Source organism: Patiria miniata, unplaced genomic scaffold (genome assembly GCF_015706575.1).
Source record: "Patiria miniata isolate m_02_andy unplaced genomic scaffold, ASM1570657v1 HiC_scaffold_19, whole genome shotgun sequence".
Taxonomy (NCBI): Eukaryota; Metazoa; Echinodermata; class Asteroidea; order Valvatida; family Asterinidae; genus Patiria; species Patiria miniata.
The window spans coordinates 16,571,665-16,596,016 of record NW_024037057.1 but is presented as its reverse complement, the minus strand read 5'-3'; the positions used below and the strand labels follow the sequence as shown (position 1 = coordinate 16,596,016).

The following is a 24,352-nucleotide window of genomic DNA, read 5'->3' as shown; positions in this document are numbered from 1 at the left end:
AAAATTATAAAAAAAACATAAATACGAGCTACGTGTTTGTATGTATCACCATTACTGCACTAAGATCTCAAGTTTGTTACGCTTCAACAGTATATCTCCATAGCCCAATAACTGCACACCCCTTTTCAATGTCGTTCAAACCTTTTCAACTTCACTTCGAATTTTGCACACAATCACTGAACTCTGCAGTGCAGATCATTCTGCCTAGGGGACCTTTAGTGTCAATACTGCAGACATTCCACCGTTTGCCACCAGCAACAAAAGGCAATCCTGGGGCCTTTATTGCTCCAGTCCTCATATCTAATCCCATTTCTAAAGCCTGGTTGATCATGTGGGGTAGCATTTATTTTTCTGCTGCAGTCAGGCAGTGGAAATTTAAGAGGCAAACTCTGTAGAGTTCATGATCGATAAAAAAAAAACAGAAATAAGCATCTGGAGGTACATGTAGGTCTAAATGTTTAACACCATATAAACAAAATTAACCGGTTTCTCCTCCCATGCTGTGGGTTTTTTTTCAGCCGCTTCCTTTTATTTGTTATTCATACATTTGCAATATATTTTGCACATGTATGTATTGTCAATATATTGTCTTTTTATTTGTTTTCAACACAATTTTGTATATCTGCAAAATAGTTGAGAAAACTGAAAAATGCATCCACCATCTTGGGGGGAAAATGCATGCCTCCTTCATATTTTTAAAAAGGCCCGACAAGAAACTACTTATTTCTTTTCTGAAAGAAAAACATTTGTAAAACCTTTTCTTTTCATTTGGTTTTTTAAAATACCAAGCAGGGAAAAGGAGTAATTTTCATCAGATTTTAACAATAACACAATAGCCAAGATATTTTTCATTTGTTTTATATTTCAGTGTATACGTGACGTACTATTTATAGTGCCAGCTTCACAACATGCACAGGGTTACTATCAAAATGGATATATATATTTTAAAAAATTATTCTACACTACAATGTAGAAAAGGGTTGTACCATCCAGTGAGGGCTTCATCCTTGCCTTACAAATTGTCTTAATTAAGTGAGACGACTCACATTATTCTTTAAAAAAGGGGCATCATTACAAATTTATCATTACTTTATGAAATGAATTATCAAAAGACTCAATCCACTGACATGGAGGAAACTTTGTCTTCTATTGTGTGACTGTGGGCATGGTGTGAAAGGGTTGAAATATTCATCTCAGTCCGTATCAAGTCATGTGCACATGAGATTTAGAGTCAAGTATTTTAACTGTGCAAGGACATGATGGACTATGAGTATGATTTACACACATACACACAAATTATAAAACCCCCACCCTTCACCGAAGTGCAAAAAGTAGACATGGTCATGATGGTACTTTTTCCTTTATATAGGCTATTATTTCATGGTCAGATATTGCAAAAATGTTGAAAAGACATTAATCTGGGACTGAGAAACATTTCCAATTTTGTTATGTTAGAAAATACTTTGAAAATGCACTCGACTCTCCATAGATTTTGTAGTTTTTTTGTACACAACCAAAGTGGCATACTACTAATCCCCATTCACAGAAAAAAATGCCCAGCCAGGGGCCACTCGGTGAGATTACCAGGTCGATTGAGGTCACTACGCATTGGTATGTAAAGTCTCAAGTTGCATTTTGGGCCGGTACATGTATTGTACGTACGTAGGTACATGTACATGTACAATACATGTATACGTATACGTACAACCAATCAGTTTGTGCATGGTTTGTGCAATGAAATGTCCGACCAAAAGAGAACTCCTCCAACTTTGCCAGCTGAATCCGACAAAGTGAACGCGTATTTACAACAGTGAATAGCACAACTAAAATCCACAATTACATATTCAGGTCACTTTAGAGGGAAAGTGCATGACATGCCGCAACTGAGTGGAAATATTAACACGAAATGAGAGGGTCGCTCACCATTTTCTTTCTTCGTTTTTGCCGCCTGTGCAGAGGAAAAGTTATTTGAGAAGTATAACTTCACTGTCAAAGTTGAGGGCGCACTCTCGAAACCCCGTTATTGTAAAATCGTAAATCGGCAACCAGACTCTATCAAACACAATTTGTAGTAAAACAATAGCAAAGGGCCCGACTAGACTTTGCAGTGCATGCGCCCATGCAGTGAAATCGAAGAAAGCTGTTGTGTTGGAAAAGTGGACGTTACGCTTAATAATTAAACGGGAGAGAGAAAGCCTCAAATGACATTTTATTTGTCAGTATAATTACCGTAAATGAAAAGGGTATGTAGGTTTCAATATATTAGTTTAATTTTTCAATGATTTGTTACGAGTAGCACTGAGAAGGTTTATTGAGGGCAATCAACCATGACCTCGTAGCCGGCTAATACTCCTAGCACTATGGAGCGGAGCCTCATAGATCAAGAAGCCCGCAAAATCGCCTGCAGCACAAAACACTAATAAAGTACAAAAACGTCCATCAAAATGCAGCCATTTCACACAGAACCGCTGCACAGTTTGCCCCTATATTCCGTACTTTACCTCTTGACATACTCACGTATCTTGTGCGGAACTAACATGGGTGGATTCTGTCGGTTTTTAGGCCAAAATGATGAAAAATATGCCCTTTCCGCACTGAGCCAACCTGACACTTGAAACGTGCACGCATATGATCGAGCGATGATTTTCGGTTCGCTCGGAGCGCGCCGCGGGGGGTACGGTACATGCACTTGTACGCATGCACATACTATCATTTCGCTTGTACCGTACCCCCCGCGGCGCGCTCCGAGTGAACCGAAAATCATCGCTCGATCATGTGCGTGCACGTTTCAAGTGTCAGGTTGGCTCAGTGCGGAAAGGGCATATTTTTCATCATTTTGGCCTAAAAACCGACAGAATCCACCCATGTTAGTTCCGCACAAGATACGTGAGTATGTCAAGAGATAAAGTACGGAGTATAGGGGCAAACTGTGCAGCGGTTCTGTGTGAAATGGCTGCATTTTGATGGACGTTTTTGTACTTTATTAGTGTTTTGTGCTGCAGGCAATTTTGCGGGCTTCTTGATCTATGAGGCTCCGCTCACGCGGAGCCTCATAGTGCTAGGAGTAGTAGCCGGCTACGACTTCGACTTACGAGGTGGATAGATTCGGTCCTACTAAATTGAATAGGCGCGTCAACAAGCGTCAACACGTTTTAGTAGTCGTTAAGTGCGCGTCAACAAATTTTGTATAGGCCTTTGAACAATAAAAACAGCTTTATATGGTAGAAAAAGCAATAATGAACATCTTCTGCATATCAATTAAAGTTAAAATTATTTTAAAACTTGGTTTTTTGAACGCGAAATGTACGACGAATTTGTCGATAAAAGTTGGCCATCTTGTTTATGTGTAGCTAGCTGTACTACGCATGCGTGAAGTGTAAAGAGCCATACTACGCATGCGCGAAGTCTACAGCGCCATCCAAACAAGATGGCGGCCTACTTTTTATCGACAAATTCGTCGTACATTTCGCGGTTCAAAAAACCAAGTTTTAAAATAATTTAAACTTTAATTGATATGCAGAAGATGTTCATTATTGCTTTTTCTACCATATAAAGCTGTTTTAATTGTTCAAAGGCCTATACAAAATTTGTTGACGCGCACTTAACGACTACTAAAACTTGTTGACGCTTGTTGACGCTTGTTGACGCGCTTTAGTAGGACCCTGACCGAGTGGCGGGGTATTCTGCAATTGTACCAAGAATTCCGTACTACTAGTAGTAGCTTGAGTAACTCCAGCTGACATTCGCCATATTCATTCACATGTAACGCTAACCTGTTCGTTAGAATGTGGTAGCAAGAGACCCTTAAAAAATGGCCTCTCAAAAATTGTTCATTTTCACCTCTAAGTCTAATACTAAAATAGTAAATAGTAATATCCCACCCCAGAGTTCACTTACACACCTCAGTCATACATTCAGTAGTCATTTACGAAGCCTAGATCGACTTGAAACAGACCACACAAAAAAATGTGAAAAATCTTGACGATTTCGGTGGGTTGTCCGTAAAAAAATGCCAGTTCCAACGGCTGTCGTCCATTTTGTTTTGCTAATTATGTAAATGTATGCATCACGTGATGACATTGAAAAAAATCTGCGCACGCGATGTATGTGGGTACCACACCGCTTTCAGGCGCCGCAAGTGAGTTCAATTTTCGTCTGGTGCGTTGTAGCGGAGAGCATTCTCGTTGTCTTGCTTTCCGCGACAACGTACCAGACGAAAATTGAATTCACTTGCGGCGCCTGAAAGCGGTGTGGTACCCACATACATCGCGCGCGCAGATTTTTTTCGATGTCATCACGTGATGCATACATTTACATAATTAGTAAAACAAAATGGACAACAGCCGTTGGAACTGGCGTTTTTTTATGGACAAGCCACCGAAATCGTCAAGATTTTTCACATTTATTTTTTTGTGGTCTGTTTCAAGTCGATCACTAGGCTTCGTAAATGACTGCTGAATGTATGAGGTATGTAAATGAACTCTGGGGTGGGATATTAGAGGTGAAAATGAACAATTTATGAGAGGCCATTTTTTAGGGTCTCGTGCTACCACATTCTAACGAACAGGTTATGCCTCCAGCGTTACATGTGAATGAATATGGAGCATGTCAGCTGGAGTTACTCAAGCTATACTAGTAGTACTTTAGTCATGTTAGTATTTCTCCATGGTAGTATAGTCCGAGTAACTTGGACCCAACTTAATATCGCCATGGTCATGGTCTGGCGATAGTGGGGTCCAAGCTAATCATTATATGCCGAGCTACACAATTCTGTCATTGACCCAAAAACCGAACATTGCCCAACAAAAACATTAGATTTCACCCTCAAAACGGCCTCCAAATTACTAGATACGCTACCTGAGGGACAAGTAGACATCGATAATTAAGATGGTTGTACTGAAGTTTACTTACAATCCGGATGAAAAGTGAAATTTCATGTTCAATTCCGAGAGCTCCCCTCGCGATCGTGAACACGTTAAATTTCCGATTCGTGTTTGAATTGCGATGTGGTCTTCATGCCCAGCATTCATTCGATGGTCCCCGTATCCCGAGTGCGATTCCGTTACCGAGCGCGCGTGATGCATCGATTATGATAATGATAGACTGGATCACGTTTGTAAACATAAATGCATTTCGAATGATAATAGGGAGTCGGGAACTAGCTTGAACTGGTTTCCGTCCATAAAATCTGCCCTAGTTCCCAACTCCCTGTTATCGCTCGAAATGCACTTGTGTTTACAAACGTGATCCAGTCTACTCATTATCAAAATCGATGCATCGCGCACGCTCGGTAACGGAATCGCGCTCGAAATACGGGGACCATCGAATGTACGCTGGGCATGAAGACCACATCGCAATTCAAACACGCAACGGTAATTTAACGTGTTCACGATCATGAGGGGAGCTCTCGGAATTGAACGGGAAATTTCACTTTTCATCCGGATCGTAAGTAAAGTTCAGTACAACCATCTTAATTATCGATGTCTACTTGTACCTCAGGTGGCGTATCTAGTGATTTGGAGGCCGTTTTGAGGGTGAAATCTAATGGTTTTTTTGGGGCAATGTTGGGTTTTTGGGTCAATGACAGAATTGTGTTGCTTGGCATATAATGATTAGCTTGGACCCCACTATCGCCAGACCATGTCCGAATTTTAAAAAGGCGATAAGTTGGGTCCAAGTTACTCGGACTGGTAGTAGTATAGTATGGTATGAGACTGAGTTTTCCCTGGCCGGCCCTGCCATGCCTGCAGGCTGCATGCAATGACCTTTCACCTCATCAGCTTTTTCCCAAAGACAATTGTAGAATGGAACAAACTCCCTGATGAACTGATCCATCAAACATCATCATCCCAATTGAATACAGCCCTAGGAAACCGTCTTGCATTAATTTCACGCTTGCACGGCACCGGCTGCTTGTGGAATCAGAAAGCTTCTCTCCGTCAGCCTTCTGGCATGCTCTTTTTTCGGGGGTCAGCACTCTGAACAGCACTCTATGGCTTTTGGAAATGCCCTTTGATAGACGAAATACCTTTGCCTGAAATTCCACTTTCTGAAACGCAAATCCACCAAAAAGTTGAGCTGGTTGATCCATAACTCTGAAATAGTTTCCCACAATTGACATTTGGATCATGGGACAATTTTGGGGGGTGGAAAATCTGAGTTTTTACTCACCAGCCTGGCGTCTCCGATCTGACGAATGCACGGTTATGTTCAAGTGTGTGTTTACGTACGTTGCAGGTGCGCTGATCTTCGCGTGACCTCGGCAGGTCCACTCTACATTCGGCTCGACCATTTGGGATGGAGGGGGATTGTATGCTTTGCATCGCGCAACAGAGCATATGTACATCATTTTGGCGCGCAGAATACGCTGCGCTGTGTCGTTACAAGTTGTCAGTTTTGTTGGACTGTTTACTGATGGATCTTTTCATCCCTTTTTTGTCAAATTTAAAAACAGTTCACCAAAAATAATGAACATATCAAAACGATTTTAAGTACATGGTTAGATCATTATAAGGGAAACAAACCCTGAAAGTTGCATGAATATACGGTTTTCAAAATGGAAGAAATAAGAAGTTGGTCTGCGTATGAGTTGGCCCGTGTACAAGTTGGACCGCGTACGAGCTGGTCCACGTACAAGTTGTCCTGCATATGAGTTGGTCATGTACGAGTTGACCTGTATTCCACTGACATATGTCCTAAAATGTCAAATATAGCAGGGAAAATATTGAAGCATTTACTGAGATAACACTTAGAATTGTTCAGACCAGTCTCATAGGGTTTGTGCACGGGGTGTCTTTCCCAAAATTCTTTCGCAATTATATTTGGATATCAATTTTGCTGCGCTTTGCCACAGAGCGTGCAAACCAACCTACTGAGGAGAGTGTCATTTTTTGGCATGAAACTGCATGAAACTGCACTTACAGTTGTATTCTATGATGTCTCAGCTTTTGCCCTCCGGGTTGATTAGGTTATCTTATTAGACAATAACTACTGCTATTCGCTTTCCAAGGGATGTTACAATAAACAGCCACTCGCGCAAAAACAAAAGGTTTTGGTAAAAAATACGCACAAAATTGTTGAACAAGGGACTTTATATTCTTGCAGGTAATCATGGTAACTCATATGGCTGTGTTTTTTTCCTAATGCCAAATTTTCAGTGGTGGGGGGGCGAAACCCCCCCCCCCCCCCCTTTAACTACGCCGCTGCACACTAGTGGGGCAAAGTTGGACCCAGTTATGCCCCAATCAATTGTTTCTCCCACCCTTAAAATGTAATACAAATCGCCTTTTTAACATTTCGACATGGTCTGGCGATAATTCAGAGCCATTTTGGTTAGGTGTTGTACAATGGGATCCTAACTAAAGTTTGATTACTTTCTTAGGTCGTACTGACCAGAAGTGAGCAACATGAGCAAGCACCTACGCTTCATTGCACGTACAGTGTTTGTGAAGAACAGCGATGTTGATGGTGCATATAGAACCCTCAACAAGTAAGCAATTTACTGGTAATTTTCAGTTTGCAAACATATCCACCTCAACAGCAAATGCATTAATCTGATTGCACCACAGCATTCTTGTTGGGAGAAACAAAGAAGGCACTGGTTCTGTAGCATTACAGTGATAGAGGGTGTTTTTTTTCTTTGATGTTTTTTAGTTCACTGAACAAAGAGGGAGTGATTGAAGACATCAGACGGAGACGCTACTATGAGAAACCCTTTCAGAAGCGGAAGCGGACGCAGTATGAGACGATGCAGCGTATCTACAACCAGGAGATGAATCGAAGGATAGCATTCCTCATGCGCAAGAACAGGACACCAGGCTGGCCTGTGTAATAGCATGGCACCTGTAGCCCATGTGGATCAAACTGTGTGCTGAGTGAAGTAGCGACTGCATATTCCTGTGTTACCTGCATACTCCTCAGTGAGATTGTGAAAATTCACTTGGACGGATAAACTTTGGTACAACTTGCAACGTGTGCCGATTAGAAAATAAGATGTGCTTAATACATGCAGCCTTAGCAGTTAGCAGGACATCAAGGCCAAGCATGTTGGCAGTGTTACGTACACTACTCTGCCACCCTTGGCTCTTGAACAAGAAACTTTGAACAATATAGGACACAGAAAGTTTTGACTAGAAATTTACTGTCAAAACTTGTATTCAAGTGCTCTATAATTTTAGGAGATGCTTATCACAATCGTAAACGTTACTTTTATTACACCCAAACTTTGGGTGTAAATTAACAAATACATGTAAATTAACAAATAAATTAGTTTTGAAAGAAATGCACAAGTAGTGATCCCCTGTTGGTTGCTGATTTTGACTTAGCCACTCTACTGCACTACACTTTACGAGGTAAATGAGCAATAAACCTGAAGACAAGTTATTATACAATGGAACGTGGTTTGGGGGGAAGTAATACACAACAACTGGTGCTGATGTGTTGGCTGATTTGACTACCTCCCAACACGAAGCGGAGGGAGGAAGCCAACAGCTGCAAACACAGGGTCAAGTAAATTTGCATTTCTTCCCTGAAATATTAAAACTATTGTGTATTTGTTTTATTACACCTCGATCGAACAATTTTAATTTCATTAACAACAGTGTTCGTATGTTACTACTTTCTGTTACTATGGACCAGGTGGGCGGGCTATTTATGTAAGCGCCTCATGCATGTGCATGTGTGGAGTAGCTATTTGTAATTCCCAGATGCTTGGAACATTGACCAATTAAAGAAGCGTGTTTGGCTTATAAATATGTACGAGGTGTAACAATTCAAATTACTGACTTGGTTGGATATGCTAATAGCCTCCAGAGGCACTCCTTTCCTTACCTGTAGTCTTGGCCCAAGACTGCAATTGGATTGTATTCAGCTGGTCCCTAACAAGTGTGGTAAAGCCATCGTGGCAGTAGGTCGCTATCAACAAGATGAATTACATTCAGTCTTGGCAAATTTGGCAGTGCTATCAAGGAAATACTGAGCATACCCCACGCACTTGCATTACCTTGAATACAGCACACATGAGGTATACTCGGAATTTTCTGGGTATTGCTGTCGAAGTTCCCAAGATATCCCTCTTGTTGATAGCAACCTCTATCGCCGCAGCTTTATCTAGCTTGTCAAGGACCCGCTTCATTTGGGGAATACATTCTGAATCCAACCTTGGACCAAGACTGGCTCATCTGAGGCTTGCAAGTCTTACCTGCTCATCTGAGGCTTGCAAGTCTTACCTGCTCATCTGAGGCTTGCAAGTCTTCCCTGCTCATATGAGGCTTGCAAGTCTTACCTGCTCATCTGAGGCTTGCAAGTCTTCCCTGCTCATATGAGGCTTGCAAGTCTTACCTGCTCATCTGAGGCTTGCAAGTCTTCCCTGCTCATCTGAGGCTTGCAAGTGTACCCTGCTCATCTGAAGCTTGCAAGTCTTACCTGCTCATCTGAGGCTTGCAAGTGTACCCTGCTCATATGAGGCTTGCAAGTCTTACCTGCTCATCTGAGGCTTGCAAGTCTTCCCTGCTCATCTGAGGCTTGCAAGTGTACCCTGCTCATCTGAGGCTTGCAAGTCTTCCCTGCTCATCTGAGGCTTGCAAGTGTACCCTGCTCATATGAGGCTTGCAAGTCTTACCTGCTCATCTGAGGCTTGCAAGTCTTCCCTGCTCATCTGAGGCTTGCAAGTCTTCCCTGCTCATCTGAGGCTTGCAAGTCTACCCTGCTCATCTGAGGCTTGCAAGTCTTCCCTGCTCATCTGAGGCTTGCAAGTCTTCCCTGCTCATATGAGGCTTGCAAGTCTACCCTGCTCATCTGAGGCTTGCAAGTCATACCTGCTCATCTGAGGCTTGCAAGTCTTCCCTGCTCATATGAGGCTTGCAAGTCTTCCCTGCTCATCTGAGGCTTGCAAGTCTTCCCTGCTCATCTGAGGCTTGCAAGTCATACCTGCTCATCTGATGCTTGCAAGTCTTACCTGCTCATCTGAGGCTTGTAAGTCTACCCTGCTCATCTGAGGCTTGCAAGTCTTCCCTGCTCATCTGAGGCTTGCAAGTCTACCCTGCTCATCTGAGGCTTGCAAGTCTTCCCTGCTCATCTGAGGCTTGCAAGTCTTACCTGCTCATCTGAGGCTTGCAAGTCTTCCCTGCTCATATGAGGCTTGCAAGTCTACCCTGCTCATCTGAGGCTTGCAAGTCTTACCTGCTCATCTGAGGCTTGTAAGTCTTCCCTGCTCATCTGAGGCTTGCAAGTCCTACCTGCCCATCTGAGGCTTGCAAGTCTTCCCTGCTCATCTGAGGCTTGCAAGTCTTCCCTGCTCATCTGAGGCTTGCAAGTCTACCCTGCTCATCTGAGGCTTGCAAGTCTACCCTGCTCATCTGAGGCTTGCAAGTCTTACCTGCTCATATGAGGCTTGCAAGTCTACCCTGCTCATCTGAGGCTTGCAAGTCTACCCTGCTCATCTGAGGCTTGCAAGTCTTCCCTGCTCATCTGAAGCTTGCAAGTCTTCCCTGCTCATCTGAAGCTTGCAAGTCTTCCCTGCTCATCTGAGGCTTGCAAGTCCTACCTGCCCATCTGAGGCTTGCAAGTCTTCCCTGCTCATCTGAGGCTTGCAAGTCTACCCTGCTCATCTGAGGCTTGCAAGTCTTCCCTGCTCATCTGAGGCTTGCAAGTCTACCCTGCTCATCTGAGGCTTGCAAGTCTTCCCTGCTCATCTGAGGCTTGCAAGTCTTCCCTGCTCATCTGAAGCTTGCAAGTCTTCCCTGCTCATCTGAGGCTTGCAAGTCTACCCTGCTCATCTGAGGCTTGCAAGTCTTACCTGCTCATCTGAGGCTTGCAAGTCTTACCTGCATGTCTTGGAGCACACAACAAACAATCATTAGAAGACTATATGGTAGATGTTGGAGGTCTGTGCAGTGACTTGGGCTAACTCAAAATGTCAAATATTTGGGAAGTTTGAAAAATATATTGAACCAATGGTCGTCCCGGGTTTCATATTACTTAATAAAATAAAAGTAGCAAATATTCAATGATATCCTTGGTCATTTTGTATTTGGTACTGTTATTTCCAGTCACTAATCACTTTCTCATCCAAAGAAGACGACCCCTTTACCATACATCTTTAATTTCCCAATTCCATGGCTCTCGGAACTTATTAATGTAGAAGAATGCGAGTGTATAACTTTTATTCACGAGCTCGGCGGACGGATTTTGGGCCTATTTACTGGGTTGCACCCTTTAGAAATTGTGACCAGAAAAAGGTGTTTTTAGTCGTCGGTTTGACCTCTCCACCCATCTATTCCAGCCCAGACAGTACAGAGGTGCTATACTGCAATTCGTGCTCTTACAAGCTAAGCTCGTTTAGGGAAAGATCGGACAGTCCGCTAAAAAAAGTGAAACAGGTACTGGCTCTGACTGGGGTAATGATGGGGAAGGGCGCCCCTTGCGTTGGGTAGGCAAAAAGTAGGTTTGCTCCATGCACTAAACGTGATAAGTTAGTTATGTAAAGCCGCTAAACTTTTTAAGGCCCAAACAAAAATAGTCTCCGGTTTCTGGTATGGAGTTTGCCCCAAAAGTTGTCCGGCGACGCGGGTTTTTTTTTTCCTCCTTTTTTTTTGCTTCAAATGTTGGCTGATGTTGCAGATGACGCTTCGATCCCTTAACCCTAAAGGGGCCGGGTTATTTTGACCATCTCTCAGCCGGGGGGGGCGGATTCCGCCCCCCCCCCCCCCCCTAAGATCTCGGCCATCGAGTGTCGAAAAATTTTGAAACTCAACACATGCATAGAGCAACTCTTCCTAAACATACCCAAGAAATTTCATGACTATAGGTCAAAGGGTTTTGGAATTATGGCTAATTAATTAATCATATGTCACTGTATGTACGAATGGCAATTCTGCTCTGTGTACACGACGTATATGCAAAAATTCAGTTTTCCCGGCGCGTAGCGCCGGAAAATTTTTCGCTACGCGGCAACCCATGGTCCGATTTTTATGTTTTTGGTATCAAAAGATGCGCAAAGCTCGAGGCTAAAAAGTCAGAACAGCTCGGGTCGTGAAAAAAATTTTTTTAGAGGCTATCACGGAAAATGTTGAGGGGGGGGGCGGATTCCGCCCCCCCCCGGCCTTTTTAGGGTTAAAAGTCTCAAAAATATCCTTCAGAGTGGAGCTTGAGGTGACCTCAGTAAGGCCATAATTAAGGCTTGAGAATTCTGCACCCACTTAAGATCTAGACCGACACGAACATTCTTCGGGAAATGTGGATAGTCAAGACAAAAATCAGAGAAAACGGTAGTAACGTTAGGCCGTATGACTCTTGACATAGGAGGAAATAGGACGAGGAAAGTGATTTGATCGAGCTTGTTGATGAAGCTGTAGGAAGACTGTGGAGGCGCGGATCCAGGGAGGGGGAGGTTTGGGGGGAATTTTTTTTTCTTAGAAATTCATTTAAAATGCGAAAACTCTCCCCTGCTCTGACACCCAAAAAAATGTACTGTTAATAATGTCCGCCTGTGGACAAAATACGGACTGAGCCAGCTTGCTGAGTGGGTATTTGTACACTCTTCTTTAATATAGTGTTAATAATCGTTGGATTTGAACAGCGCCCCCATTGAAAGTATGGCCCTCCCCCCCCCCCCCCCCCCCCTTCAGTCTGTGTCTTCAAGAAGTGGTTATAGCACTGAAGGCAAATGATACATATTTTTGTTCAATTCAAGAATTTTTTTTTTTTACGTCACTGACCATGAGAGATGAGCTTGAGAAATTTGCATCAGCATACTTCAATAATACCAGGTGAAAGTGTGCCAACGACAAATGGGTTATATAATAAAGACGGCCATCCTTGATCTGGATAAATGTGTTCCCACACGCATGACTTTCTGCCCATTCAACTGACTGTGATAATCACGTGATTCAGCGCAGGTCCAAGGGAGGTGGAAAGAAAGAACGTAGATTTGTTGTGGCAAGATACGAACTTTGGCATTAATTTGAAGGTTGGAGTTAGAATGTGAGTGACAGTTTGTGACTAATTTGCGCACCGGTCTGCTTCCAAAGTGATGATTTCAGCAGATGCCTGCAGTTTAATCTATAGGTGATGATGTGGGTGGACATGATTAAATTTTGAAATACTGCAGTTGACTTTGTATAGATGTATTTGTAGACCTATAGACCTGTTGTGTCCAATAAATGCGCGAGCTTGTTTGTTTTGTTTTTCCATGGCCTTCGGCTCGGCCATTATCCGCGTGCAGGCCCGGAGGCTCCTTCAAGTACCTTTACCTAGACGTCGTCCATCCACCGCAGGATGTAGCCCTCTGTCAGACCCCTCCAGGTTGTTCTTTTCTTTGCTGTCCTTGTCCATGTCCCTCAAACCAACTTTGATATGTCATCTCTCCATCTTTATGTGGTCTGCCTCTAGATCTTTTTCCTGTTCTGCAGGTTGTCATTCTGTTTTTTCTTATTGTCCATCTGTTGTCTGTCATCCGGGCTACATGTCCTGCCCATGTCCATTTCATTGTGTTGACATATTTGGCGATGTCTTTTACTTCGTTTTTTCCCCTGATTATCCGGTCTTGTAGTGTAATTCCTAGCATCTTTCTTTCCATTGCTCTCAGAGTGGTAGACAATTTATTGTAGATTTGCTTGTTAACTGTCCATGTTTGGCATCCATATGTAATTGTTGGAAGTATGCATTGGTCGAATACTCTCTTCTTCAATGGTACTGGTAGTTTTCTGTCACAAAAGATTTCTTTGTATCTTCCGAATAGACCCCATCCTGTCTTGATTCTTGTGAGTACTTCTTCTTTAGTTGTGTCTTGCATCTTTAGGGTTTGATCAAGGTATTTGTATTCCTTTACTTTTTCAATTACTTCATTCTCAATTTTGACATTGACTCGAGAATCAATATTTGTCATAAAAATGTTCCTTTTTGCATCGTAAGCCCAAATCGATCGCATTCTTGGTGCAGCTTGTTCAGTTGTCTTTCTAGGCTTTCGATGGAGTCTGAGAATATGGCCACATTATCAGCGAATCTAAGGTTCGATAGTGATTCTCCATCGATGTTGACTGCCTCCTCTTTCATCTCTGCTTTCTTGGAAACTTTTTCAAGAGTTGCGTTGAAGAGTTTTGGGGACAGTGGGTCACCTTGTCGAACACCTCTGGATATCTTGATCTAAGTGAGTTTTAGCTGTTGCCTTTGTATACATATATCTTCCAGGATGTTGGTGTAGGTCTCGTTAATTCCTATATTTCGTAATGATCTGATCGTCATGGCCGGATGTTCTATGGAATCGAAGGCCTTTTCGAAGTCCACAAAGCCGATACATAGTGGTGGATTGTATTCGTTCAGCTTCTCTATGGTCTGGTTTATAGCTTGCATATGGTCCGTTGTTGAATATCCCTTCCTTAATCCTGTTTGTTCTCTTGTCTGATTTTCCTCTAAGACTCTTTCTATTCTGTTATTTAGTACTTTTGTTAATATTTTGTAGAAGTGTGAAAGAAAAGTTATTGGTCTGTAGTTTTTCACTTCACTTTTATCTCCTTTTTTTTAACATTAAGATGATTTTGGCTTCCTTCCATTCTTTTGGTGTCCTGCTTTCATTCAGGATGTCGTTGAATATGTTGGCCATTTCTTGAATGCTTCATCTCCACCCAATGTTATTATATCAGTTGTCATTTGATCAATGCCTGGTGCTTTGTTTCTTTTCATTTGATTTACTGCAGTTTGAACTTTATTTCATTTAATTGCTGTTCTTGTCAATTTGCTTTGAACCTCTTCTATTTTTGATGATTGGATCTATCTTTTTAGTCCTTCTTCTTCTCCGTCTTTGTCCCCTTTTCTTTTTGACGAGCTTGTCGGTTTTAAACGTACTTGTTTAAAACCGGCCAAGCATATATTTATTCTCTTATTTAAACTGATCACAATAATTGTTTGTGTAGTGTAATACAAAAATAGTGAAAAAGGGCTAATAAGACGGGGAATAACGGATTCTCAAGTGTGATTCATCAAATCCACAGTTGAAATGTCTGCCAACCGTGTATGTAGTATACAAAGCGTGACTTTGTGCGCTGCAATTAAACATAGAACAGTCGTCGGGGCGTGTCCCCTCCTCAGAAATAGAAGTCTTCATCAGTGTGATCTTCCTTTCGGATCATCGCGCCGGTAATAATTCACGATCCAGACGCAATTTTCCGGGGCAAACTATTTATACACCCCGTACTTGAACCAACGAAATAATTTTACACTGCTGTAATATATCGGAGAAGATACAATACATGCGACCCACGTCCTCCACATTGCTCAGTGTGGATAGGAAATGTGGGTCTAGACCTCTGCGGGTGTGGAAATACTTCATCTGCAACAGTCACTCAAGCTTCATTTGGCTATAGGCCCCTACCTACTTACGGATCAGTACCGTTTTTAAGCTGAGTGCATAATTATAGCATGTATATTTATAAATATAATTTCATCAAGGGGTGACTCATATTGTACCATGGGTCTGTGCGCTGACATTCAAATGTGACGATCTAATTCCCTGCGTAGAAGATCCCCTGACGTCTCTTAATAGATCACCGTCAGGTCGTCCTCATCCGAGTGTAGCCTTGAGTGACTGAATGAGCTTTAAAATGCAGAAACTGGAGAATGACGTCTGGAATCACATTTCGCAGTAGTTGCGGTCTTCGATTTACACTGATAATGAGCATGCATGAAAGGCATTTTGTCGGTATTGTTTAACCGGGAAGCATATTGCTAACATATCCGAGAGTGTCAACGAATTTACTGGGTTGGGAAAACGTCGGACGTTGTTGGAAACGGGAGGAATGCTACCCGTTTTGGCCACGTTTGGTCAATTCAATTTGAATTGAATATACTATCGTTTCATCACCTTTTGAAGAGAGAGAAACAAGGAAGTCTTCATTAGCAGCTGCCGTCATCACGCTCACTTCCAGTCACAGCCGTAACTTGTTGGCCCTAACTGAAATTGCTGTGAATGGAGGCGTGCGAGGCAAAGGCTGATGCCAACAGGACTTTTTCCTCAGTTTTTAAAATGTGATTAAACAATGTCAAGTTGTTAGTTTTCTTTAATCGGAGATTCGGTTGTCTAAACTAAAAACAACTGCCTTATAATCTGTTTGTTTTGTTGATTAAAATGTTTTCCATCATCTAAATATCGGCACTTTGGGACCCTTAAATAAACAATGATCACTCAGTCATCTAGAACAGCAGTGACAAGTCATGATTGGTATCAGATTAAACATGTAGACCGTACTGAGCAATCTTCCAATACCACATTTATATTATTATCATGTTTAGGCTGCTTACAAGCTTAGTCTTATAAATATACTGTTCGATTTTATTGATGGGATATCCTGTAGAACAAACATTTAATTCTGCAGCGGGTGTATGCTCAGTGCCGTCTCCGCATTCCTATATGGCTTGCATTCATACATACCGGTTTCATTAGCCATTAATCCCTATGGCTATACACAAGCTGATTAATGCAATGCATCATTGCTGACCTAACTGAACTGAAACGGATGATATCACTCATGCATATGCCTACCGGTGTTAACCATTTTAACCTGGCATACGCTGATCACATTGCCATATTTCGTAGGTCTACCGAAACGAATGGATAACTATATATGCTTATAATTACCTATACGTATGATGTAACGTTTTACATCCGATCATAATATTATTTTGACCTTTTACGTGAAATTTGTTTCCAGGTTCTGACCATTCAGCGGGCGTCTTCTATCGTCTCTTCGGTAACCCGATGTTATATGACCCAAAACAAATTGACAGCTATTGACCAATCAACGGCTTTGGCAACATTTCTGCTCTAATTGATGTCACAACTTTCAAAAGCAGCTGCGATTGGCTGGCGCACTGGGTCGCATATACATGCACGGATGCATCAGATGTTCGTATTTTTATGTGGCTTTGCACACGAGAACGTCTGATCCGCAGACTAGACAAAGCACTCATGGGCCGATGAAAAGGGGGCGGAGAAAACCATTTGACGCTTGGGGGCGCTGCTCGAAAACTACACTGTGTACCAGCGCGGGTAGCGTGCTTTAACCCTATCCGGAACGGGGTATTAATTATTATGGTATGCAAGGAGCGGGGGAGGCGTGGTGCACCGCCATCCTAATTTCAATATGCCTCGGCTGATTGTCCTAGCAGGAATGTTGGTTGGTCGGGAATCGGTAAAATTACGTTATTTTTTTAGTGCTGCAACTACTACAGAGAATGCTGTACATTCTTGTATATTTTGGTTTAAAAACAGTATTTACCTTTTTCATTTAAATGCTTTCATATTATAGGCAAAAACATTTGTGGGATCAATAGTCATCCAATCAAACCATCTATGGCATCCGAAGTCACCGTTAGAATGCGCTATCATTTTTTCATGATCTGTCCCAAAATTCTATTTTGTTTTTACCAAAATCGGCAAAAAATGAAATACTTGTAATAATATAAATGCGTTACATTAATTTGTTCATGATGGAATTGTGAAAAAGTAACATTTTTCCACTTTTCCCGCTGCATTCCCAGCCTGCAGTGTAGCTGGTCACGTGACCACAAAATTGAGTCTAAATGGAATATTTGATAGGTTTGGACAAAGACAAAGTGTTTGATGTTACAAAAAATGCATATTTGGTACCATATTGACCCCTTGTGAGAATAATGGTAATGGATATGTCGTACTGGTCGTATATGATTGTTGTATATAACCCTAAAATGGCCGGGCGGATTCCGCCCCTCCTCCTTGACCGAATAGAGAAACTGGCATTCAAAGGCACTTTCAGAAATCTGATATAATACAGTTTCGCACATAAAATAGTCGTATAGCTAGAGTCACGAGCCGGTAGATCAGTGACTTGAACAGAACCCGTAGTCTCGCGGGGGTTCCTGGTGGTTTTCTGTCATTCAGACCTATTTTGATACCAGAAGTCAGTTCCAGTCATCTCTGCTTCCGTGGAGTGGGACGCTACGTGAAACACCGGACACGAGTCAGAATTACATCCCCGTATGCTGTATGTTAGCAACTCGCCGTACAAGGGCATTCATGTGTCATTAGTCGTCCGTTATTCCTCCTACTATGTGTCTATTTAAGGCTGTTCTTGTGCTGTGCTTTGCTCTCCCCACAAGTTCTGGTAAGTTACTCAAATTATGCGTTTCTTTTTTAAAATGCTCTCTCAAGATGTGTCCATAGTCCAACCCCACCCGACGGATATCGGACATGATACGGTTTGAACAGACCATTTTTCTTTAATATCTTTTCAATCCCCGCCGTAATTCTATGGACTATAATCTCGTCACATAGGCCTATCGTAGAATGGATGCCGTGTATAATGGCATTTTAAATCTCCATAAGCTTTAATGAAGTAATAGAGAACTTTTTTTTCACTTTAAACATGTTCAAATAATTTCTCGCCGGTCTTAACAATGATCCAAAGTGTATTGGTTGTCACTCATTTCTTCATAATATTTATAATAGTCTCTCGTGACGCGTGCGATGCGGGTTTCGAGATTTTTGACGTACCGGCACACTAGCGTACCCGTACGTCAAAAATCTAATTCTGAAAACCGGAATATAAGTTCCGGTTTTTTCCAAAATTACAACGTAAAGCATATCAGATGACAAATCTTTCAAAATACTGAGACCTTGCTCTCTTGAAAACAAAGTTACCTTAGTTCGAAGATGAGTCATACTTATACGTAGCCTTTAATAAGGTCTCTGACTCAACATTTACTGAACAAAATCAAAAGTGGTTCAGCGGATGAAACAGACAAGAAAGACGACTTGGGTATATGTATATGTTTTCCTGGTGTCAATTGCTTACGTTCTCTTCTTAACGCTACATACATGTGTCACTTTACACCCTGCAATTAATTTCGAAATGGAGCGTGCGACTGCGAGCTCCTGTCATTCACATAGAGTAAATATCCATCCGGCACACATTGAAATAAAAGAAAACGTGTCTGGGTTGTCCTGTCTTTATAACAGTGTCGAGTGAATATCTAATCTACAGAGTAGGTCTATACGTCAAGTCTATAGGTTGATAGAAATGATTGCCCCGTGTTAAAGCCAGCGATATGGCACTGTTAAAAGAGAGTTTTTTTTATAAAGGTGATGATGATTTGTCCTCGACTTTTTTTTTAATATGTTACCCAGAATCAACATAAAAATGAACTAAAAGAAATCCCAGAAGAGCTGGTCTCAGAGTGCGCACAATTCTATTCCATTGATTCAGAATGGCTATTCACTGGAAATCTGTTCATACATTTTTGTCTCTACACAATGGGCCAGACCCATGGACCGGTTCACGGGCCACATTCAGTCAGTCATTGTCTCTACACAATGGGCCAGACCCGTGGACCGGCTCACAGGCCACATTCAGTCAGTCATTGTCTCTACACAATGGGCCAGACCCATGGACCGACTCACAGGCCACATTCAGTCAGTCATTGTCTCTACACAATGGGCCAGACCCATGGACCGACTCACAGGCCACATTCAGTCAGTCATTGTCTCTACACAATGGGCCAGACCCATGGACCGACTCACAGGCCACATTCAGTCAGTCATTGTCTCTACACAATGGGCCAGACCCATGGACCGACTCACAGGCCACATTCAGTCAGTCGTTGTCTCTACACAATGGGCCAGACCCATGGACCGGCTCACAGGCCACATTCAGTCAGTCATTGTCTCTACACAATGGGCCAGACCCATGGACCGGCTCACAGGCCACATTCAGTCAGTCATTGTCTCTACACAATGGGCCAGACCCATGGACCGGCTCACAGGCCACATTCAGTCAGTCATTGTCTCTACACAATGGGCCAGACCCATGGACCGGCTCACAGGCCACATTCAGTCAGTCATTGTCTCTACACAATGGGCCAGACCCATGGACCGACTCACAGGCCACATTCAGTCAGTCATTGTCTCTACACAATGGGCCAGACCCATGGACCGGCTCACAGGCCACATTCAGTCAGTCATTGTCTCTACACAATGGGCCAGACCCATGGACCGGCTCACAGGCCACATTCAGTCAGTCATTGTCTCTACACAATGGGCCAGACCCATGGACCGACTCACAGGCCACATTCAGTCAGTCATTGTCTCTACACAATGGGCCAGACCCATGGACCGGCTCACAGGCCACATTCAGTCAGTCATTGTCTCTACACAATGGGCCAGACCCATGGACCGGCTCACAGGCCACATTCAGTCAGTCATTGTCTCTACACAATGGGCCAGACCCATGGACCGGCTCACAGGCCACATTCAGTCAGTCATTGTCTCTACACAATGGGCCAGTCAGTCAGTGAGATAGACACAAAGAGGCTACTATATAGGGTGCGTTCGTTTAGCTCACCCGGATCGACACGGGTAAAGCAGACGGGTCAGCCACGACAGCCGGGCTAATCGATCGTTCAACAGTGGGCCATCACGATCCGCACGGGACGCCCTTAGCCGTGGCCGTAGCCACTGACAAAACGCCCGTTTTCGGATTGGGTCTTAGTTTAAGATTTACTGCTTTTTAGTAGATTGCACTAAAACTAAAAAAAGTTGGGCTAAAATTGTAGCCTCAAAGTCGCAGTGAACTCAATGATTGATTACATTTTAGACTTCAAATAAAGTCAACTTTCAAGTCCACTTGAGATTTCCTCTGTCCGGCCGCCATATTTGTCCGTTTCTAGGGAATGAACAACGCATGCGTGACGCACTTCCACCAGTGACTCTGCTCCACGAGCAGGGTCTGTGGTGGCTGACTCGGGTGAGCCTCGAGAATGACGTCAGAGCCAATCGAACGGCACAGGCTGACCCGTATCGACCCGGATGAGCTAAAAGAACGTACCCATAGGCTGGCCCTCTAGAGGATACTATATATAGGCTGGCCCTCTAGATGATACTATATAGGCTGGCCCTCTAGAGTATATATAGACTGGCCCTCTAGAGGATACTATATATGTAGGCTGGCCCTCCGGGGCCATGCAGCAAAAAAAAAATCCTCTGAGAAAATCGTGATGCGAACTGAATGATAGAATATGCGGGGTTTTACACAAGATCCACACAGTATAACTAAGCGCTATTCTTAGTAAATAAGGACCTATTCACAGGTTAGGAATAGTATATTCTGGTGTTCTTTTATTTCATTTTCAACCAATAAATGTATTCTGTCCACAGCACGTCATTTTCAAGAAATAAGGATTTTAATGTCAAAATGTCAATTTCAATTCCTGAGAAAAGCGGCTTGATTGTTGCCAGCTGAAAACTCAATAAGTTTACACATATTGTTATAATTATGTGTACATAATTTTGACCAACTTCAAATAACGTTTGATTACCGAAAAAACGCAGTCTAAGTACTTCTACATAGTTCGATGTTTTCGCCATAGGGGCATCATTTTTTTATTCTTCGGTTCTCATTTCCGACTGACCATATTTTGAGCTCCCAAACCCCCCCCCCTAAAAAAAATGTCACTACCGCCGACCATGTCTAGTATCATAATAATAATATTTTATTCGGCAGATTGACAAATATACACACATTTACAATCAACTCCAGCAAACAATAAATAAATGAAGACAAACAAATGAATGCCAAACTCAGGCAATTTTACGCGAAGCACGGTGCATATAGCAACCAATGCTATCCCAAAAGATGCGAGGGTGTTGCCTGTCATTATGGATCTATAGTTTACATTAATACTGTTAATGGCTGCCACTGTACAGCCAAAAGTTTGTCAGGTGAATGGAGCATGTAAATCAACAACATGTTGCAAAAAATAGTTTGTTATTTTGCTCATGATATCAAGTCATGATATGCTCATCGCAATCAACAAAACAAGATACAGTAATTTCTTGACATCATTTAATTTAACCATCTAAACGGGTGCAGATGTAATTTCTTTCGTCAGATTTTTATTTTGGCAGACCGACCGATTCTACATCAGAGACAAAAAATACGAAAACCATAGAAATAAAAAGGGACGCCTTAATGTATACTCATTGCATTTCTTCCTGAGTTCCCGCCATGTTACATTTGCGTGGGGGCTTAGGTTTTGTTTTAAAGTTGGTACATACGTGCTTTTTCAAATTTCGATTTTCAGGGGTTAAGATCACGCAAGGCATGATGGGAAACAACATGGCACAGCAACATCGTACCTATGGAAACGAGGTTGGGCCGGCCGGGCTGTGAATTATATTTTCCTAAACGAGATCCGACAATATCAAAAGAAGGCGCGCTCTCTATCTCTGCGTTATGCATATTCATGATGTCCAGGGCTTTAGAGAATAAGTTATAAGTAATGGTGTTTAAATCACCGACGGTTGGCAACTGATTTGTGGATTGGTTTGAAGTAGTCCTGACTCGGTGATCCGAGTTCGAATCTCAGTGAGCGTTTTTCACTTCTTCTCATTTTACCTTTTAAATAACTAGAGTGAGGAAGGAACATTTCTCACAAGACGCAAAGCATCTCTTGGGATTGTGTTTTGGAGAACAAGGCATTAGATATGCATGTAATGGACCAATCAGAAGATGGGAAACGGATGTCGTTTGGAAAAAATATACATTCGCGGACGGGCCACACTGCAGTTCCTACGTTCTATCATAATGTCTGCTATTTTGCGTCTTTTCCTCTCACTGGATCGCAAAACCCGTGGTTTTCCAAGTCTTGTTTCACGTGTCATTCATGATTGCGTTGTCGTGACGGTGCGACACTCGCTGTACACCGTGTATACACGTATCCGGTGCACACGCACATTTTGTGTACGGTCAATCTGAACAGCTGTTGAAATTATTATTCATAAACTGCACTGTTGCAAGAGCGCATGCGTAACTAGGTCCCGCTGGCCTCAGATTCGAATTAGAGGCAGGATTAATTAATTGGTCGTTTATCGTTGGCCGTTTTTTTCCGTGCAATATCTCATTGGAATTATCAATTCAATTTAAGCTTAAAAAAAAATTTTTTTAAAGGAATAAAAGCCAAGTGGTTAGGTTCGTTATCCGCCAAACTCGCGGTTCGGGTTCGAATCCTCGTGGTGTAGTTTTGGTTTTCAACACAAGCGCTCAGTCATTTACTGTAAGAGATTTAATTTTCCGTGGTAAAATGCAAACATAATTTGTTGAACAGTGTTGTATATAGTCGAGTACTTAGGTTGCCGAGTACGAGTAGGAGTACTTCCGAGTACAAGTACAGGTCTCCGAGTACGAGTGCTTTTACTTCCGAGTACGAGTACCAGGGTGACCGTAAGGTCATTGCCAAATTCTGCTAAATGCACTTCAAAAATCTGTCAGATTTATCAAAAATCTGCCAAATTCCCCAGAATTACTCGAAATACACTATCAACACTTAAAAATCACAATCAGATGTTGTAGTATTGCCTTAATTAGGGTTAAAAATACATTATAAACAATGTATAGGCCTAGTCACATAAAGATGTTATGACGTTATTGCGTAAATTTCAGGCAAAACGCGGTTGCCTCACGACGAAGCTGAAGTCCGGTTCCCAGTGAACCTCAGCACCTACACCAGCCAACCTGTCCCATTATGCAAGGGTTTGTTTGAAAAGTTGAAGCATTTTTAAACAAATGTACCTTTTTTTTTCAAATTTGCTATGTTTTTCTGTCAAATAGCCATTTTTGCAGAATTCTGCCGGAAATCTGCCCAAAAAATGCCACTTTTGCAATATACCCCGTAATCCTTCATTTTTCTGTGCGACTTCATCAGTGCCTGCATGAAAGAGGTTTCTCCCCAATTCTTTTCTTTCAGAATTCTAAACATTGCGCGACATGTGCCTCCTGCCTAGTTTAAAATTTCCACACTAATCTCATTCCGCGCGTTATGCGCCTCGTATACCCCTTTTGAAACTACCGCACTAATCTCTCAGTTTCCATTGTTGTTGCATTCGACATGGGCGTAGCGAGGGGGGGGGGCAAGGGGGCGCTTGGCCCCCCGGAAAAGCCAAGGGGGGAGGAGAAAAAGAAAGAAAAAGAGGTGTGAAGTCATATTTGCTATTAATTTAATACACATTTAACAAAATGGGCGTCTGCAGGGGTGTCACTGGCGGTGGGGTGTTTTTGGGTGGGGCAAATGTCCCCCGCCCACCCAAAAAAATAATGATCAATTGAGAATATGCTAGAGGGAGTACAAGGATTTTGGGGGACAATTAATTTGCTTTGCCCCCGCTACAAAAAAAATCCTGGGTGAGCCCAATGAGTGACAAATTAAGTGCTTTGCCCAAGGGCACACGCACCACAACCCCAGGGCGAAATAACAAGAATTATTTTATTTCATACACTTCTCTTTTTTTCGCCATAACTGATTGCAATGGTACCTGACCAGTTTTGCTCTC

At 42.5% G+C, this 24,352-nt stretch overlaps 1 protein-coding gene across 1 annotated transcript; it reads left to right on the top strand.

The window, feature by feature from the left end:
- The first annotated feature begins 2,016 nt into the window (after positions 1 to 2,016).
- Positions 2,017 to 8,757, top strand: LOC119725925 (28S ribosomal protein S21, mitochondrial-like). Its single transcript, XM_038197539.1, has 3 exons — positions 2,017 to 2,243; positions 7,382 to 7,489; positions 7,654 to 8,757. Exons 2-3 carry the CDS (start codon positions 7,407 to 7,409, stop codon positions 7,829 to 7,831), a joined length of 261 nt encoding a protein of 86 aa, XP_038053467.1. The 5' UTR covers positions 2,017 to 2,243; positions 7,382 to 7,406; the 3' UTR covers positions 7,832 to 8,757.
- Positions 8,758 to 24,352: the final 15,595 nt, after the last annotated feature.

What these genes read in the sequence shown, in the direction of transcription:
- LOC119725925 (XM_038197539.1), top strand. Translation starts at nt 7,407, where the DNA reads ATGAGCAAGCACCTACGCTTCATTGCACGTACAGTGTTTGTGAAGAAC. An exon ending in GCATATAGAACCCTCAACAA is followed by an intron (nt 7,490 to 7,653) that starts GTAAGCAATTTA and finishes GATGTTTTTTAG; the next exon opens with TTCACTGAACAAAGAGGGAG.